Source organism: Lolium rigidum, chromosome 4, assembly GCF_022539505.1.
Source record: "Lolium rigidum isolate FL_2022 chromosome 4, APGP_CSIRO_Lrig_0.1, whole genome shotgun sequence".
NCBI classification, from domain to species: Eukaryota; Viridiplantae; Streptophyta; class Magnoliopsida; order Poales; family Poaceae; genus Lolium; species Lolium rigidum.
In genome coordinates, this window is record NC_061511.1 from 10,821,075 (window position 1) to 10,834,682 (window position 13,608).

Sequence of the window (13,608 nt, forward strand, 5' to 3'; positions counted from 1 at the left end):
TCCTCCGGCCCGCAGCGCCGGCGGAGGACGGCGGCTGCTGCTGGCCTCCTCGTCGTTGGCTCCGGGAGCGAACCGTCGCTTCGGGGCCATGACGGCGGTTGCGCTCGGGGAGTGGACTGGAGGGACAGATCCCCCCGTCCACATTTAATAAGCCTCCCCGGTCACCGACATGTGGGCCCAAGGGAGACGAGCAGCCCAGCGGCCAAACGCGACCGGATGCCGCCTGCCATCCATGGCCACGCAAACCTAGCCCAAATTTGGGCCGGATTTGCGTCGTTCCGGACACAGCGGCCATCCGCATTTGCAGTTCATCGTTGCGTTGGGCCGTGTTTTTGTCTGAATCCATCCGGAAGCTCGGGGCGCCCGCATTGGAGATGCCCTAAGAAAAAGGGTGCTTCCTTCTCTAGCGATCGCGGGCCTCTTCGCACCCTTCCACTTCGTTCGCCGTTACCTCGCCTGTCCCCGGCTCCCCGCCCTAGGCCAAGGGTTTGCTCCGTCGTCGCACCAGATCGAGCGCTCCGAAGAGACGGCGGAGAAATCCCTAGCCCCGTCGCCGGGATGATGACGGAATCGAGGGGGCAAGGGTCCAATCTACTCTTCGGCGAAGTTGCTCCGGAGAGCACTACCAGATCACCTTCACGCCTGCCGTCCGACTCAGGGTCGCCACTGCGTCGGAGCATGGAGGAAATGTCTGAATCGGACTCTGGGTCGGCGCCGGAAAGGTCGGCAAGGGGGACGAAGAGGAAGAGGGTCACCGAGCCTAGGGACAGGGATTCGGCGGGCTCTGGTTCCGACTCCTCTGGCTCTCCATTCCGCAGACCCAAGGCCCCCCTGATGCCCATCTGCACAAAGGAAGATGGCACCGTGCTCTACGGCTTCACTGACGACCAAGACGTCATGGACAAATACCATGATGATATGCAGAAATACATCAAGAAAAGGGGTAAGAGTGTCTTTGTCTGCTCAGTATTTTTTTTAATTAGCTAGAGAATACCACAATTACACTATGGTTTTGAAAACTTTGAGGTTTTTATGTGTTGATGATTCTAGACATTACTGGCTTGTGTTGATCCGCTGGACTGCAGCAACTCACAGATGATCACCTTTCGTTTCTCCGGCTGATTTCCCTTTCATTGCATTCGTTCTTCCTCCCGTAAGCGCATGAGAGTGTGTCTTAAAACTAGAAGCTAGATGCCTAACTGACCAGCAGAATTGACAAGCAACTGGATTCATATGTTGGTTGAACCTACGATGGTGAATGTCTAATGCAACAACTAAATACAACGCTGCCAAACGCCTTATCATTTTCACTGAAACAATACAAAACTGAGATTTAGAAAACTGTAGTATCCATTTCCCAAACATTGAAATAATGTGGTTTGGACTACTTTGATTTTGAGAAAACTGGGCATATGTATATTGAGTGACACTCTTTCTTGCCAAGTTCTTGTATTGCTCTCATGGATATGGATTTTTTTTTTTCTAGATCGTCACAAGCGGATGTTAACACTTGCACCGTCCAGTGTCACAGAGCGCCGCACTGTCAAGGAGACAGAGTCTGTTCTAAAGTGTGCTGAATCGGTTCTAAGCCTTTCAGCCTACCTGGGTACTCTTCTTAGTCTTTAGCCTAACCTGGTTTTATTGTTGCTATTTCTAAGCATGCTCTGTAACATGAGCAGATGGCAAGATGATAAACCAGTGCACAGGGATTGTCGTTGAGATAGATGCATTTAAGAACTCTGCTATCATTCTCACCTCAGCATGGCTTTTCTGCACCAAGAAACCTTTGGATGATTGGACAAAAAAGGAGTACGCTACTGAGGCAAAGGTAAATTTTTAAAACAAATCATGCAATTAAGTCATAGCATCGTTGTTCAGATTACATATAAACCCACAATAGCAATGCACTTATGTCAATGAGTTGTGGGATATGATCTAATGGAAAATCAACACCTTTTGACGTCTATATGCCACTCAAGTTGTATTTTCTTATGACATGATGATGGGTTCTATTGTGGTGTGCTAATTGTTAGCTGGGAAATGCTATTGTCTTAATAGTATTTGCTTTGAGCTAATCAAAGTCTGAGTTAATCTGCCTATGTTTTATGAATTGTGTAAAAAAGACCATTTGAAACTAAGACCCTCTGACCATTAGTTTCAAACTAAAAAAGGAAAATATTTCTGACTACCTCTTTTGTCTATTGTTGGCAAATGTTTGACCTGGTCTATTTTACTCTTGGAGTCTTTTGAACACCACTTTTCGAGTTCCTACATATAAATTCTGAACAGGACTCTTGGATATTCAACTCTTTTAGTTAATTTTTTTCAGGTTAATGTTCATATGTTGGATGACTCAACTTTAGAGTGTCGTTTGATGTTCTTCAGCGAGCACTATGAAATAGCCTTCTTTGAGATTAGTGGGGATATTTCATTGAAGGCTTTGTCATTGGAACGTAATGTGGAGTTAGGCCAGGATGTATTTCTATTGGCTAGAGATACAAATTTGAATCTGATTTATAAGCGAGACAAGGTGCAACTTGTAGATCCTTGTGAACATCAGCAAAATCACTATCAATTCCTCAACGGTCCAATTCCTCAGGTTATAGTCATCTTTTCTCTTCAGCCTAATTTTATTTAAATTTCAATTACCAAATCTCATGTGTCATTCTGCATGCAGTGTGGAACTGGAGGTGGAGTGCTGGATGCTGGTGGAAAAATTGTAGGGATGCTATTCTACAAATTGCCTCTTGTTGCCTTCATTCCAAGCTCTCTTATTCTTAAATGTTCAACCATGTGGCAACATTTTAGGTAAGCGTTATTTTACTAAGCTTGATTTAGTATTGAAGTGATTGGAAATTTGATGCTTTTGCAATCTTTTGTAATGCTCTATTTATGTGTGCATTAAATATCTTAATATAGCAAATATTGTAGTGTAACTAAGTAATTAGTCATAATGTGAGTATCTTGTTTAGATGAAATAATGTAGAAAGGTAAAGAAATAAATGTTGTGACATCGCACTTTTTTGTGCTCCATTTTGCACTGGGGATAAATAGTAAATTCATATGTTGTAATCACATTTTTCAACTGAACTCAACAATTTAATGACTATTGTATGTAGGCAACTTGCTCGACCCCATCTTGGCTTGAAGCTAAGGACATTAGCATTTCTAGATATTCCCCGTATTGAGTTGATGTCACGTAAATTCAGTATTTCCTCTGGTCTCATTGTTGGAGAGGTACACCTATCTGATTTAGCCCTTTATCTAAGAATATGTTATGCTGTAACCAAGATGTAACTCTTGCATATTGTTTCCAGATTTCAGCGAAATGTGATGCTGAGAAGCTTGGCATTAGGGCAGGGGATATTATCTTTTCATGCCAAAAAGAGCGTGTTTCAAGTATTGTTCAGGTAAAATTCTAGTCCTTATATGTATAGATCTGTGACATTTTATTTTACTTGGTTTTACCTGTTCATTTCAGCTGGAACATGTGTTGTTGGGTGTTGCTGAGGAGCATCTTGAGAAAAGCAATGATCTCAGCTCTAAAGTTGAGGTTGAGGTCTGTTTCTATCCACATCCAGAAAATTCCCAAACCACTTGTGCATTTCATTTGAAACTAACCTTTTGTTGATCTTATATGGAGTATAAATTTTCTTTTTGTCTCTTACAAGTTATCATCACTTATAGATATCAAATAAAAATATTACTCCTTTTGGCTTCGTAGATCGGTGTATTTCATGTGCGCAAACGTATACAGAGATTCATCACATTAAGAGTAGAGTTGTCAGATCATCTTGAAGTATTTCACTCAGGTAATGCATACCTCCTTTATCTTATTATAGATCGTATCACCATGCCCTGTTTGAATTTATTTATTTGCAATAAAAATTCTTAGTACACGAGGCAATATGCAAAAATAGCCCCACTTCATTATTGACGAGCTCATGGATCAGTCTAGGATCCATGATATTGATGCAAGGCGCAAAAAACTTTGGCACCTTGGTATCCAGGTGGATAATGAAGCAATAAAGCTCCAGCTCTTCATGTACATCCCTGGCCATCAATGGGAAGTCCCAGCTGTCTTCATAGTATCCTTAGATTCATCCATGTAACTCTTCATCATCAACCACAACAACAAAACCAAAATATTTTGTCCCAAGCAAGTTGGGGTAGGCTAGATCCATCCATGTCACTCGCTGAAAAAAAATATAATTCCTTGACTTCCATGGCTCCAAAAAGTCAGTCGTAGCAATATTCAGATGTCTGTCTGTTTTGCTCATCCAGCAAGCATCATTTAGCCACCTAATAAAAAATGTGGCTAGTATTCAATATAAAAATATTAGACTTGATCCCAGCCATGTCGGCCACCTCACTTTAAAAAGTCTTATCATTCAGCAGTTGGTGTTTCCCTAGGTCAACCCTAGTCAGAACAGTTTTGTTTCTGAAAAGCTGAAGAAATACATTTATGCGAGGAGGGAAGGCTAAATGTCAAACTGCAGGGGTACATAGGGGCGTAATTCCCCCAAAGTTAACTGCTCCCTCCCTTCCTTTTTATAAGTCAAACAGAGGTTGTAGTTTATATAAGGATTTTTCAGACAACTTAGCTTTACTATTCAGATCCCATTTCAAACGATCAGATTCCAGAAACAGATTGATATATTTGTTCATAATGTAAAGGGATTGTATGGATGGACCTGAACCAGTTTGAAGAATTATGCAACAAGAACAGTCCCAGGGGGCAGCTTTGTCCCTGGTTGGCTCAATTGGTTCATCCATCAGCTTCTTTTAGGGGATTGTAGGGATAGACCTGACCCTGGTCAGCTCGGTTATGGAAGATGGCGGCTGACCTTAGCTCGGACGAGGAAAACCAAGCCATTGGTAGCAAAGGCTGGAGCCAGGGGCCGTCCCTTCCCCCTACGATTTATCTGATTTTGCCCTCCAAAATTGCGAGATATATACCCTAATACACCAGGACTATTTGGTAGAGCTTTGTCTCCTACGCTATGGTTGTAGATCTCATGTTTTCTTGTCTATGCTAATCTGCTTATGTCATGGTTATTGGGTTCCAGTGTTGTGTATGTGATGGCAAGGTTCTAGTGCTGTTCAAAGTCTGAGTCAATCTATGTATGTTTTGTGATTTGTCTCTGTTGGGAACTTAACGGGATATCTATAATCCTATGTTGTTCTACGGATCCTCCTTTCTGCTGTAAGTCCTTGCCAAACACGTGACCATCTCCAGCATTATGACTTTGTGGTCTTCTTACCAGTCGCCATCACTGCATCCATCTTCCTAGTGTCTGTAACAACTACAGCCTGGCATACCATTCCAAACATTTGAAAATTTTAACACAAATCTTGGATATTCGACTGTGATGTCAAACGAAAAATGGATATATTGACAGGAATGTGCTGAACTAACTTCATGTTTCTTAAAATGCAGACGATGAAGATGCTAAGGCAGAAGGAAACACGGGAGAGGAAGGTCCCGCAGCAGCTGCATGTGAAGCAAAGCCATGAAGAATGTGGAGGTGATCTCTATCCATGACTTCTTTGTAATGGTCATCAGATATTTAGCTAGACGCTACCTAGGATTTTTGCTGTATACTCTGAAGAATGGATCACTGCCCCTGAAGTAAGGAAGTAGATGTAGTGTTGGTATCTTTTGAATGGAATTTGCTATATAGTGTTAGTTTTTTATGGTACTGTTCTGGATTCTGGATCATGCCCTAGTACTACAATTGCAAGCTGTTCTGGATTCTGTTATTGTGGTCAGCATGTATGCATCTGGTTTTGAAAACAAAACTTGTAATACTTGCTATATTGCTAATTGTTACTCTCTCAATTCACTAATGTAAGGCCTTTTAGCTTTTTGTATATTCACCCATTTTGATCCGTATCTAGTCTACTTTTAGTGTGTAAATCCACTCATTTTGGTATGTATCTAGTCCGCTTTAAAATATCTAAACGCTCTTACATTAGTGAACAGATGGAGTACTTCATTTTAGTGTTGTGGATGCTAACTCACACTATTACTGAAGATTTTTTTTTGTTACAATTTGGTTTGGATGGAGTGATTTATCTTTTTCTATTGCCGAAATATTACATGTAGAATTGGTGATCTCGCACAACACCCTATCCACTCATCAAAATGAGTTCACCCCATCCGTGTTCAAACTTTTGACCAACCCATAAACTGGCTCGGCTCCACCCCATCCCTTTGTTGATCTCAAGCCAAGCACATCCTAAGAGCCCAGTCCAAGTAACAACACAACAATTGTTTCTTCCTTCCATTTCCAAACTGCCACTTATAAACCCAACTTTGCAGCTTGACAGGCCCCATAAGCCCTTTCTGAAAAGGGTCAAGTTAGATGTGGGTCGTAACAGTTATTAGGGCTATGAGTATCATATTTATAATCCACATCCTGCTTCCAGATTTATTACCTGATTCGTTGTATCAATGAACCCAAGATGCCAACAAGCAAAGGTTGAAATCTTTCATGTTTGTAATTCCCAGGCCAGAAGAAAATCTAGCTGTAGACATAGGGCTTTGCTTTCCCTGCTCCTGTCCTTTCATTGTTTTTAGGATTGACTAGCTTAAGTTTTTTCTTTTTTTATTGCTGGTATTTTGTAACACTTCTACGTCATCTTGGCGTTTTCCTTCTAATGCAGACAACACATTTGGGCGCTTGTTTGAGAAAGAAAAAACCCTCCTCTGATACATAAGTCCCGATCTAGTTGAGTGGTACCTGTGTTTCCTTTGCTCACTGGTTACCTTACCTGTTAGGCAATTATTTTCCCAATCAAAACATACGCCATACCTAAGTAAAATCAGGCCCCAGAAATGTGGAGGCAAGTTGCATGGCCCAGTCCAAGTGTCAGCACAAGATTTTTTTTTTCTTCCATCTCTTTCCAGCCACTCATAACCCAGTTTTGTAACTTGACAATCTGAGCAGTGAAAAATATTAGGGCTATGAGTATCATATTTCCAATCCAAAATTTACTTACAGATTTTATTACCGTCTTCATTCTATCTATGAACCCAGAACAAGCAAAGTTAAGATATTTCATTTCCGTAATTTGCAAGCCACCTAAATTCTTCCTCCTATGTTTTCCTTACTCATTCCGCCAGAAAATAACTAGCCAACTAAGTATTAATAGCACCAATATAGTTTAGGTCTTGTGATGTCCTTTTCTACCTTTACAAGTTTTATTTATTTAGTTTGTTCGTTTCTTTGTTTTACTGCTGTTCATTCTAAGTTGTGTCATATACTCATAGCTGTGATCTTTCTTGCAGCAGTAGACTTGACTACAGGGGCATGCTACATTGCAGGTGCCGGGAGAACAGATTCTCTCCAGCTTCCCTGGCCGATCTGATTGATTTTTATCTGTCCCGGATAACTCTTACCGTGCTACAAACCTGCGCTAAATATTACTATGATCATGATGGTACAAAACTATGGCATGCTAAAAACGTACTGACCCACTCATTAGTCTTATGCATGGTGACCGTTGTTTTTGTTCAGGCTAAGACGTCTATGCTGATTTTGACAAAATCTGAAGTGCGGGCTAATTTCTCCTGCTTGATCATGTACCGCTCCCTTTCTATTGCATACTTGAGTGCGAGTAGATTGATATGTTCCTTCATTTTACATGCACTGTGAATGCGTTTGTCGGATGGGGGATGATAGCAGTGACAACTTCGATGTATACTTGACTGTCGTGACTCAACATTGAGATGTGTCTTGATGTTAGCAATTGCGATGGTGCTGTGTTGTTCAGGCTGAAAAGCTTGAGGTTAGGGATTCCAAATCATTTCCCCAACTTCCGTAGCAGAAAGACAAATTGAAGAGATGCTTTTGATTTGTATCCCAACAGCAATCTGGATCCCGGAAGGCACACACCCGCATGTTAGTGAGTAAAAAGTCGCTATGAAGACCAAGACGATTGTTGGTTTCCCTCAAAAAAAAAAAAAACACGAACTTTGGTTTCTACGACCAGGCCTCTCTACCAATACCCGCATGGTTTAACGTATGTTGCCAAAGCAAATGAAGGCAGATGTGAACGGGATTTGTTTGGTTCGCAGGGTTATAAAAGCACATTATCTTGTATTTCAGCGAAAGAAAATTAAGGCAGATGTGCACATGATCTGTTTGGGTCGTAGGATACTAAAAACATAAACATATGATTGGAATGTACATTCAAAACAAAACAAAGGATTGAAAAACACTGGAATTCTGCCAACATGAATAAGAAAAAATATAAGATCTTCAATAAACATGGTCATATTGGCAGAATTCCAGTGTTTTTGTGATTTTTTTGTGAAAAAAATATCAAATGGAGATCTTGTGCCTTATCATGCATTTTTCTTTTTCTCAATTCGTTTCAACAAAATGGATGAATAGTGTTATTGTAGGAAAAAAAATTCTATTCATTGATAATGTTTGAAATCCTAAATACAGTAGCAACAACGGAAAAGAAGGCCAATTCAATAGAATGATTGCAAAGAGGACAATTCCCACAATTTGGCCATCCTCTCGGCGTTGTAGACGTTCGGTTGTCCAAACTCGATTTTGAATGATAAGGCACAAGAATAGCTTGCATTTGGGAGGGGCCCAATTCTTCCAAACAGAGATGTTCATTTGTGACCAAATGGTGCCAGCGAAGTGGGCCTTATGGGCCGAGGCTGAGGAGTGGGACCCGGAGGTAGTAAGCTTCACACAATAGAGTCGGTAGTGGATTAGTCGAGTTGTCGTTGGTAGGTGAAGGACTAAAGGCCCAATCATCATCCATAGTTACGTTGCGGACACGACAATTCTTATTCTTGGAGAGGGCAAAGATGGAGGGGCGATAAATTTGTAGTTGACCCTGTTGGCCCTAGGGTCATGCCAAAAGGTGCATTCCTAACTAATAATGAATTAGGCAAGACTATGGTTCACCTGGGCGATCCGTCATCTGGGTGTGACTCGCGTCTCGTGTTGTAGTCTCGATGGTGTGCCAACGTTCCCAGTTAGCTCCTTGCCTAACAAGAACCTCATCCTTCGCTAGTTCCTCTCCTCTTATGTTGCTAGTCCTTCTCCTCCTGTCCAAATTGAGCCATGGGGAATGCGTCCATGGTTGACCTAAGGTGTAGATTTGTATTAGAGCAAGCTCATGGGAGATGGTAAGTCGAGGGGAATGTCAAGGCTGGTCTAGCGAATCGGATTCATCATCATCAAGCCCTGCCCGGCTAAGTTGAAGCTCCAACACAAGGTTAGTTTTTTCGCGAATATGCCACCATGGTGTTTTCACATGTTGCAAATGTGTGTGTGTATGTATTTTGCTGCACACACAAACGAGATGATGCAACGATTATTGTACTCCTGCCGCAAATGTTTCCTTGAACCTCTGCAAACATTGTCCTCCATGATACGTACATGTGCTGATTTTTATCTCAGAAATTTGTGTGACATGTGGGGGTTTCCAGTGACCGGTAGGGATATGATACATATTCGTTTTTTTTTGCTGCATTGGTGTTTTGAAATGCTGCGACTTTTTTTTGGATAGTTTTGAACCAACCAATGGATGAAATGGTGCAATCGGTCTACAATAGTACAACATTTTGCTGCGTGGACGGGGTATGATGTATGTTGTATGGATCGGCTGACGAGATTTCTAGTTTTACAAAGATAGTTGCGGAGGTAGACGACTTTCCCCTATCATCAGGATAACGCTGACAGGTGGTGTGTTCTGGCAAATGTGCCACAAAATTATAATGGTACCTGGCAAAGGCACAATCGAGCGGTGTGTTTTAGCAAACGACGTAAAATAACGGTGTCCTGTAGCAAATTTTCCCCAAGTAGTACCAACCTACCTCCCCATCAGATCAGGCACATCAGAGTAATGCTACAACTAGGGAGAGAATTTGCCGTGATAGTTTTGCCCTTATTTTAGCAACAACGTATTCGATCAAACACAAATTGTTATTAAAAAAATTCCAAGTGGATGATTAGTAATAGTAGATGTAATTTGGCCCAAATCCTTTATTATCATGAGTGTAATGTTATTCGTAATTGTGTGGTACTACCTTCGATCATGTTTAATCAACGCCAAACACTGCACAACGTTGGTACAATCCACGTCAATTAAACATCATGTTATTTTTTTCCTATATAATTTGCACTACACGATTTCTGTATGATTATTTATATAGAATATATTCTTATAAATCAAAACAACTAGTGTAGAAAAGATCTCATAAAATTTAAATTCTCCGTACATAATTTCTATACAAATCCTAGGAATAAAGGAGCCCTTTACAAAATCTGGAACCAAATCGTGCCAGCGTAATAACACCACCCGGATCAGCTAAATTATGGGCTCACGATGGTCGTGGCCGGTGTTGTTGCCCGCGAGCGGCGAGAGTTGCGGTTGAATTGTTCAAAACCGGTCGGCGGGATGAAGGCGGGATCGAGGGGACCGGAGTCCAATCCAACCCGTGGAGGAGCTGCCAGCGAAGATGATCCGGCCAAATCCCCTCCAGGGCCGCCGTCCGACCCAGGGAAGCCCCTTGCTTCGCCAGCGCGTCGGAGCAAGGAGGAAACATCTGAATCGGACTCTGGGTCGGCAAGGCGGAGGAAGAGGAAGAGGTTCACCGATTCTAGGGATTCGGCGAGCTCTGGTTCTGACTCCTCTGCCTACAGCTCTCCACTTCGCGAGCCCAAGGCTCCCGTGGTGCCCCTTACAGATGAAGATGGTTCCGTGTCCTACTTCTTCACCAGTGACAAGGCTGCCGTGCACAAATACTACAATGATGTGGAGAAATACGATGCAAAAATGGGTAATTCTCTTCATCGGCTGGCATTTTTTATTGTCTTTGATTGACCCATTGACCCACTACTTAGCAAGGTTCTCACGGCATACTAGGTAGTGATATCTTTTTCTTGTCAGCGGTACAGGAGTATCATGACACCATGAGATTTTTTAGCTTTATTTAATACAATACATTTATACATTAAAACAATATCTCAAATGCATTTAAAATTAATTATGAATGAATTTAAATTTTGAGCTCATTCTGTATCCTTCGCAAAAGTCGACCATTTAATTCTGCATTTATATTGAATATTTACCGATGTTTAACCTATAAGAAAAAAGATACTTTAAAGCCCACATAGACGAATGACTTGTTGGCTGTTTTCGTTCATGTACAAAATTCCTTTCTTAGTCTCATCTCGCTGAAACTAATGGGAGGACGTGCTATGATATACCAAGTTCACCCCAACATTGTTCTTACTCTTGTCAGGCTGCTGTGTGCCGATGTGGCTTATGTTTGTTTAGCTGAAACGTGTGATCATATGGTGTCGAATTTGTATCAGGAAACTAGAGATAGATACCACGATATGTATCGCGGTACGTAGGATCCTAAAATCATAAGGTACTACGATACGTATCTGGATATTTGACGATATTGACAAGCTTGCTATTTAGTGACGTGCTATGGCCTTTGGTCAGTTAAATTAGGATTTTCGCTATCAAACTTGATCTACTTCCTATATGGTTCTCATGGTGGATAATGCCGGCATCATTTTTTCTAGCTCGTCATGAGCGGTTGTTAACAAGCGGGCGGTCCAGTATCACCGAGCGCTACAATCTCAAGGACACGGAGGCTATTATAACTTATGCCAAATCAGTTCTTACCCTTTCGTCCTACCAGGGTACCCTTCTTAGCCTGTTACGTACTTGATTTTCTTGTTGCTATTGCTAAGCATGATCTATAACATGCGCAGATGGCAAGGTGATGAACCAGTGCACAGGAATCGTCGTTGAGGTAGATGCAGTTAAGAACTCTGCTGTCATTCTCACCTCGGCATGGATCATCTGCAGCAAGAAACCTCTAGATGATTGGAAAAACAAGGAATATGATCCTGAGGCAAAGGCAAAGTCTTTAAACAAACCTTGCACCTTGTTTATTTTCCCTTCCTCCCACTCTAATATAAGTGATTTCAAGATTATTGAGTTTTATCTATTCATAAGAAGTTACTAGTGTGGTAGGTGCGCTTTGCAGCGCCCGTTGGTATCAGGTTCGTGAGATAGGCTTTTTGTATGGGCTATTTTGTTGCTAATTTTTCTTGCTTTGAGTAGTGAAGTTTTCTCTTGAAAAAAGAGCAGCAAAACTGTATAGGTGAGACAGTAGAACAATATACTCAGTAGAATAAATGATTCATATGTAGTTTCATTTTCACATCTGAACCGGTTTAAACATGAAAAAATCTATGCACGATAAGATCAAAGACCAACAGACATGGCATCATTTATCCAGCATACACCACATCATCTTCATTAGAATCAAGAAGATTTGTTGTGTTCATCTCTAGAGCAAGTCGAGAAACACTGATTATCGGAAAGGATTTTGAGCCCCTTTGCTCAAAGCTGAAGCCTCCCCTCATAAAAGGCATATAGCTGAATGATGTCCTGTTGCTGCCATAAACAGTTCGCTGGATTCATCCCATAAGACTGCACCCCTGCCTCCACTGCCACCAGAATGTAAGAAGTAGTGGTCGATATTCAGTTTGAGTATGTGACCCACACAACTGTAATATCCACACAGGTTGCTTAGTTGGCTTTATACAGATGATACTACATATCTGTGAATAAACAGAGCATGCTACCGCACACTTCAGAGCCTTTCCGGATTCTTGCTCACAAACACAAGTGTCTTAGGCCCACTTTAGCATTAGGGCTCCATATGTGTTCCAGAACTAATAAAGGAGATGCACAAGCAATCAGCTCTACTCTAATATATTCTAGGAGAAGCTCCTTCCAGAAATCTCTATCTTCCTTGCAAGTTGCACCTGAAGAACAGATGAGCCCCTTCATTATAAAGCCTGAGGCAAAAACGGCAAATAGGGTCAAACAAAAGCATTTCTGAATATCTGTATGGTACCATACAATGCTTGTGGTATTGCATAACAATGAGAGATAATCCTTTGAAGGTGTTCATGTTCTCTTCATCTCTTCTCTCAGACAGCCATCTTAGACAAAAGAACTAATGGGTTCACTTTACTTTATCAAGATAACTAATATCTTCTTATTCCAATCATATCATTAACTATAGCATAAGGATGATCTCAGAATGCACAAGCTTCCATCATGCATGTGATTCGTGAACATCAAGATTCCGAGACAAGTACAGCTCCTAGAAATTATGAAAACTTGCCATTTGAAACTAAAGACTATGGCCATCAGTTTCGAACAAACAAACAAAAAAAGTCTGAAAATCACTTATGAGATTTATTGCTAAATATTTGTATCATCCCAACATGTTTGAGTAAGATAAACAAAACAAAGACACTTGGAGTCTTCTGAATATCTCTCTTAGAGTTATTAACTTGTAAATTCTTAACGCAACTCTTGGATATAACTTTTTTAGTTACCTTCTTTTCAGGTCAATGTCCATATGTTGGATGGCTCAGTCGTGGAGTGTCGGCTGATGTACTTCAGCAAGCACTATGAGATAGCGTACTTTGGGATTCCTCAAGCTAGTCAGTTGCAGACATTGTCATTGGAATCTAATGTGGAGTTTGATCAGGATGTATTTCTATTGGCTAGAGATACTGATTTGAATCTGAT

At 41.3% G+C, this 13,608-nt stretch overlaps 1 protein-coding gene across 1 annotated transcript; it reads left to right on the forward strand.

Annotated features, from left to right (window-relative positions):
* The first annotated feature begins 474 nt into the window (after positions 1-474).
* On the forward strand, positions 475-5,517 carry LOC124646678. The gene is made up of 10 exons (XM_047186764.1): positions 475-943; positions 1,487-1,606; positions 1,680-1,828; positions 2,330-2,599; positions 2,678-2,808; positions 3,120-3,237; positions 3,318-3,410; positions 3,482-3,559; positions 3,725-3,812; positions 5,441-5,517. Exons 1-10 carry the CDS (start codon positions 559-561, stop codon positions 5,515-5,517), a joined length of 1,509 nt encoding a protein of 502 aa, XP_047042720.1. The 5' UTR covers positions 475-558.
* Positions 5,518-13,608: the final 8,091 nt, after the last annotated feature.